This window comes from Thalassophryne amazonica, chromosome 16 (assembly GCF_902500255.1).
Source record: "Thalassophryne amazonica chromosome 16, fThaAma1.1, whole genome shotgun sequence".
Taxonomy (NCBI): domain Eukaryota; kingdom Metazoa; phylum Chordata; class Actinopteri; order Batrachoidiformes; family Batrachoididae; genus Thalassophryne; species Thalassophryne amazonica.
The window spans coordinates 26,488,932-26,496,070 of NC_047118.1; the positions used below are offsets into that span (position 1 = coordinate 26,488,932).

The 7,139-nt window shown below is 41.3% G+C and overlaps 1 protein-coding gene across 1 annotated transcript in view; it reads right to left on the reverse strand.

The window, feature by feature from the left end:
* Window positions 1–1,140, reverse strand: part of LOC117527738 (germ cell-specific gene 1-like protein) — a 31,883-nt gene extending 30,743 nt beyond the window's left edge. The window contains exon 1 of the mRNA XM_034190208.1: window positions 425–1,140. Coding sequence (XP_034046099.1) covers window positions 425–728 — 304 coding nt within the window. The 5' untranslated portion in view covers window positions 729–1,140. The remainder of the gene's footprint in view (window positions 1–424) is intronic.
* Window positions 1,141–7,139: the final 5,999 nt, after the last annotated feature.

Genomic DNA, 7,139 nt, shown 5'->3' on the forward strand with positions numbered 1-7,139 from the left:
TCTCTTTGTTAAAAGTTTTGTCCCTTCCAAGACATCATGGTGTGGGGACAGACTGAGACGGGACATTTGGAGACATGAAAGCATCAGAGTCCAACGGCATATGTGCATTTCTGCTTTTGTTCGGGATTTGTTTCAATGATAAATAACAGATTTTCTAAATAGGACTTTATTTTTGACCCTCTGTGACACATTTTGAGACCCCTTTAACATCAAAGTGTCCACATACAAAATGCAGATATTTCAATATAGTTTCAGGCAGATAAAGCAGTTAAACTAAATGAAGACCTGAACCTTTGACCTTATAAATGTGTTGAATTTGTCATATGTGTTGTCAGATGTTCATCTGTCTGCCGAGTTGTTGCCACATCAATACTACGACAGCGACTGGGATTCCACCTTAAAGACAACAGACGCCACCTCTCACCGTTCATGTCAGCGGCCTGCTCACAGGAGAAGAAGATGCCCGTGTGGAATTTCCTCATCAGGAACTTCTCTTCGCCGCTCTCAAAGATGTACTGGACCAGCCGGCTGTCGTTGACGTTGGTGCTGTTGAAGCGGATGCAGAACCACTGCTTCACCTTCACTGGTGGCCCCGTGCAGAAGGGCTTGGCCACCTTCCTGGTGCCCTCGCACCAGTAGCTGGTGGTCACCGCGGATAAGGCAAAAGCAAACGCCACGAAGTTGAGGGTGAGTGCCAGTGAAGCTCGCTGTCCGCGCTCCAGCCTCATGGTCGAGGCCAGATGAGATGAAATGAAAAGGCAACTAATCCTGGCTCCTGATATGCAGCCGCTGTCTTTCGCCTCCCAGCAGGTCTGTCAAATCTTCATAATCTTGTTGCGTTTGCGGTTCCTTGGGTGAGAAGGAGAACGTTGTGCATCCTTCCACCGGTGCTCACAGTCCGCTAGCATCTTGATTAAAGCAGTCATTCTTCATCCACTTTCAGGGATGCAGTCGAAGCCCATCCTAATCCAGCGACTCTGCGTCTCTGCTCCTCTTCCACTCTGTGTCTGTTCGCTCTCTGCTTCCTGTCCAACCACATCGCTCCTCCCATTCCACAAATCTTTGCTTGCAATATTATCCATTACAAATGGCAACTTATACTCCGCACGTCCTTAGAGAGATTAAAGAGAAACAGATTACTAAGAGCTCACTTTGTGGTAATCCATAATGAGGCTCTTTAGATTTTTCTGAATTTCACGTTTCAAAGCACAGACAGGAGATCTAAAGCTTCACAGACACTGACCTCTGACCTAACCTGCACAGTCGCACAAGGAAATTCATTTGAACGTCTGCAACTGACGTAGGACAGAGTGAGGGTTTGCAGGAACATACTAAAGGCAGGTGTTTGGAGAAAACGTGTCTTTGTTCTGATCATTTGTTGGTGCCTCACTGCAGAGGTTCACTGAAAAAAATGTCAGTTGCAGCTAAAGTTTTGCAACACGTTCTCATCCCAGCAAACACCAAAAACACACACTTATGAACCATTTCTCCTTAATGAGAGTCACGTGGAGCCATGTTGACACCTTTGATTGACATTTGAGGGGACCCCGGTTCATAACCCACAAGCCAAGCAGGTTTAGGAACCACGTAAAGGACTCAGCAACACTTGCAGTCCAGCCTCAGTCTACCATGGCTGACACAAAAAATGTATGGTGGTCATCCAGGGTGGTAGATCTAGCGAGGTAGGGGTCAATATTTAAAAATGCTCCAATCATATTTTAAACTATACCACAGTATTTGTCTGATCATAAAGATTCCAAATACAACCCCTGGCAAAAATTATGGAATCACTGGCCTCGGAGGATGTTCATTCAGTTGTTTAATTTTGTAGGAAAAAAAGCAGATCACAGACATGAGACAAAACTAAAGTCATTTCAAATGGCAACTTTCTGGCTTTAAGAAACACTATAAGAAATCAGGAAAAAAAAATTGTGGCAGTCAGTAACGGTTACTTTTTTAGACCAAGCAGAGGGAACAAAATATGGAATCACTCAATTCTGAGGAAAAAATTATGAGATCATGAAAAACAAAAGAACGCTCCAACACATCACTAGTATTTTGTTGCACCACCTCTGGCTTTTATTACAGCTTGCAGTCTCTGAGGCATGGACTTAATGAGTGACAAACAGTACTCTTCATCAATCTGGCTCCAACTTTCTCTGATTGCTGTTGCCAGATCAGCTTTGCAGGTTGGAGCCTTGTCATGGACCATTTTCTTCAACTTCCACCAAAGATTTTCAATTGGATTAAGATCTGGACTATTTGCAGGCCATGACATTGACCCTATGTGTCTTTTGCAAGGAATGTTTTCACAGTTTTTGCTCTATGGCAAGATGCATTATCATCTTGAAAAATGATTTCATCATCCCCAAACATCCTTTCAATTGATGGGATAAGAAAAGTGTCCAAAATATCAACGTAAACTTGTGCATTTATTGATGATGTAATGACAGCCATCTCCCCAGTGCCTTTACCTGACATGCAGCCCCATATCATCAATGACTGTGGAAATTTACATGTTCTCTTCAGGCAGTCATCTTTATAAATCTCATTGGAACGGCACCAAACAAAAGTTCCAGCATCATCACTTTGCCCAATGCAGATTTGAGATTCATCACTGAATATGACTTTCATCCAGTCATCCACAGCCCATGATTGCTATTCCTTAGCCCATTGTAACCTTGTTTGTTTCTGTTTAGGTGTTAATGATGGCTTTCGTTTAGCTTTTCTGTATGTAAATCCCATTTCCTTTAGGCGGTTTCTTACAGTTCGTTCACAGACGTTGACTCCAGTTTCCTCCCATTCGTTCCTCATTTGTTTTGTTGTGCATTTTCGATTTTTGAGACATATTGCTTTAAGTTTTCTGTCTTGACACTTTGATGTCTTCCTTGGTCTACCAGTATGTTTGCCTTTAACAACCTTCCCATGTTGTTTGTATTTGGTCCAGAGTTTAGACACAGCTGACTGTGAACAACCAACATCTTTTGCAACATTGCGTGATGATTTACCCTCTTTTAAGAGTTTGATAATCCTCTCCTTTGTTTCAATTGACATCTCTCGTGTTGGAGCTATGATTCATGTCAGTCCACTTGGTGCAACAGCTCTCCAAGGTGTGATCACTCCTTTTTAGATGCAGACTAACGAGCAGATCTGATTTGATGCAGGTGTTAGTTTTGGGGATGAAAATTTACAGGGTGATTGCATAATTTATTCCTCAGAATTGAGTGAGTCCATATTTTTTTCCGTCTGCTTGGTCTAAAAAAGTAACCGTGACTGCCACAATTTTTTTTCTTGATTTCTTATAGTGTTTCTTAAAGCCAGAAAGTTGCCATTTGAAATTACTTTAGTTTTGTGTCATGTCTGTGATCTGCTTTTTTCCTACAAAATTAAACAACTGAATGAACATCCTCCGAGGCCGGTGATTCCATAATTTTTGCCAGGGGTTGTAGGTATAGTTTGGAAATCTAAGAATAAGATCAACTTACCGAAACAGTAAACAGTGAATAATGTTTTATAAAGATATTTGCACAAGATGTTCAACAATATTGCACATAACTCTGAGTAAATGAATAACTCTGAATAACTCAGTTCAATTATGTATTCATCCCATAGGAAGGGGAAGAGTTATACAGCCTGATCGCCAAAAGGAAAGACCTCCTGTGGTGCACCACGGTGGTCTCAGTCTGTGGCTGAAGGTGCTCTGACAGGACGTCAGTGTGGCATGCAGGGGGTGGGAAGTGCTGTCCCGGATGCTGAGCAGTTTCCTCAGCATCCTCCTCTCTGACACCTCCACCACAGACTCTGGCTCCACCCCCAGGACAGAGCAGCTCTCCTGATGAGCTTGTTGAGTCTGTGCATGTCAGCTGTCTTCAGCCTGCTGCCCCCATCTAGGACTGAATGTTCTGGATTTAAGAGGTAAAAACAGCAAAAATGGTGAGAAAGGTCAGCTTCAGTTTGTACAGGGTTCAAAAGTTAAAGTTGCTCCAATTTTAGTAAAAAGTGATGCACATTTTTGGGTAAGACCCTGTTAAAAAGCAATAGTTTGCACCATCTGTCATGTATAGTTATCAGGTTTCGGGGTAACATGGGTTATATGTTATAGAACCTGACGGAGGTCGACCTTATTTGACCTTTACTTTGGAAACTAAACATTCAACACAGACAAAACAATTCCATTTATTAATCCTATTTGTTCAACCAATGATTTTCATGAACTGTATTTAACATTCCAAAGCGAGTATTTTTTTTTTGTTGGTGACATTTTCATTAATTTGTCAAAATATCCTATACCTTTTATGAGAAAAATGACAAATATTTATGGAACTATCTTGAAAACATTTAGTATGTTGTCTAAAGCACATAGTGCACGTATGTTTAGTGTGTGCCCAACATGTAGACCTGGGTTCAAGTCCCCATCGCACTACCTGCCTCTGTCTTTGGACAAAACACTTCATCTGTTTTCTCTAATTCTACCCAGATGGACATGGGTACCAGTCTTGGCTGGGGGGAGTGGCTTGGGTCAAGCTGGTGTCCTGTTTGGGGGGGGGGGGTTGTCACAGACTGTCATTGGCTTCACACTGTGGATTCTCGGTATAAACACAGGCACCAGCGGGTGTCAGTATCTTCAGCACCACTTCCATGGCGTGCAGCCTGAACACTACGCGGGGCAGAAGGCACAGCAGAGCTGTATTTAGTCAGTATGTCAGTCACGGGCACGTTTTGGGTTTAATGTGGAATAAGCAGTCAGATTGGTCCGGTGCTGTTTAGACGACAAACCCAAAAGCAAGAGATTTTCTGTTGAGAAAACAATTTAATGTGCAAAGCATCAAAGTGCAGGAGGAGCACTCATCCACCACCTTACTCCCACAGCACCTCCTAAAACCCCCCAGTGACCTCCACAGACAGAACCCGTCACCACCGCTGCCGGAGCGTCTCGGCGCTCCCCACCCGCTGACCCGGGCAGGAAGAAAACTAACGTAGTCTGATGTGCTCATGTGTATCTGTGTGCACAAGTGCAGTGTGAGAATGTCATGAACCTGATGATCTAAGACAATAAAACTTAATTGAGAACAAAAACTAAAAATTTAATTAAAGTAAACAAAATAAAATACTAAACTAATAAAAACAAAACTTTATTAACTTTATGGTTGTTTGCTGTTATGATCTCAGGCATTTTTCTGATGTGGTTATACTTAATTTAATTTAACTAGAAGGTGAACTCAGAGTGTGATGGGCTCAATGTGACAAATATTTTTTGCATAATATTTTCTCACATTAAGTCCATTTCCTTCATACTGTGGCCCCCATTCAGCATCACCACGGACACACGTCCCACTCAAGGTCACGTCGATTCAAAGCACATTCCGTGTTTCTTCTGTTGATGACATCCTGGATCTACTGGTCCACATGTGTTTTGGTTTGAGGCCCTTTCTGTTCATGGAGGATGATCGATTCTGTTTTGAAATCATTTCTAGGGAAAAGCACTAAATTATATCCTTTAATTCTCCAGAAACCACAGAGCTTATTGTGAAACTCAGCTCCCATGTAATAAAAATGTAACTAGAGGAGGAATATGAAAGAAGATCAGCATTAAGCCGAGTATTTCCTCAAACTCATCCTGACATAATAAATACCTGCAGAGCCGGTCGGGATGCAGTCTGACCAAACGAAAAGCTCACAGTTTGCAGTCGACTGACAGATGTGAGATTTGGATTTCTGCTTCTTTTCTGATCATTTACATTCTGTGCATTTCAAACTTACATGAGACATGATTATGTAAAACCGCAAGATTATACTTTAAAGAAAGCAATTTCATGCACGCCTAATCTGATTTTATAAAGGTTGAAAAAATTCAGAATGATGCTGTGAAATTATGTTTACGAGTTGGAAAAGGTTGTCGTTTTACTTTTACATCCATGCAAAGTAGAGCAACCTGTGCACTTTATATTAATTAATATAAAGACAATACTGAACGTATGCACTTTATATTAATTAATATAAAGATAATACTGAACTTATGCACATTATATTAATTAATATATAGTGACATAATGTTACAGTTACATTGTATAATACAGGATACCACTGATGTCTGTATCTATATTAAAGATTAACCATATGTTAAAAATGTTATACACACACACACACACACACACACAGGTCTTCCATGATATCTGGCATCTGGATGAAGACCTGCTCCAGAGCATTCTGGACTTCAGACGGGGGCGACGGTTCATCTTTCAGCAGGATAATGACCCTCAGCTTCTCTGGTGTGTCTCTTCAGCATAGTAGCCAGAGCTGTATAAGCATTTGTTTGGCAGTTTCCAGGGCCTCAGTTGTGGACATCACATTGTGCTTCTTATCCATCCAAGACCTGTGTCTCATGATGCCCTTCTGTACTTCTCTTAGTTGACTAACACCCTTCCAGGCAGCCAGTGTTCTTCGACATGGCTCCTTGGCTTCTGTAATGCTGGTAGTGAGGATGGTGAGTAGATCTGTGTTAATGTCTGCAAGCATCTCTCCTGACAGGACTTTGTCAATGAGCCGGGGATTCATACTCTTGGTCATGTTGCTGTCTGCTTTAGTGTGGCCACAGTCCTCATCCTCAGATCAGTAGATACATCCTTTTTGCCCTTTTGCCTCTGTACACCATCATAATACAGTTTAAATGAAATAATCAAGATGTGTATGTATCGGAGGTATTTGGGTGTGATCCACTTCCTTAACACTATTCTCTCCTATCCTTGCGTTCACACTGCTCACTACTGTGCTGCTGGATCTCCATTTTCGATAGTAGGTTCCTTCTATTGATGTTAGAACACTGACATACCAGGTGCTTCTTGGTCAGTGTGGAGGTATGTAACCTCTCCTTGGGCCTGCTGTCATAGCAGCATTCCATCAGTTCCATGTTGTCAGTCCTTGTCCATGTATGTCTTGTTCCTGTAGTCCATTTCCCATCCGTGTGTCCTGGTTCCTCAACAACTGACGAAGACCTTGTTAACCCAGGCAATGGCTTTATTTATTTGTCTCTTGCTCATCTCATATATATATATATATATATATATATATATATATATATATATATATATATATATATATATATATATATATATATATATATATATATATATATATATATA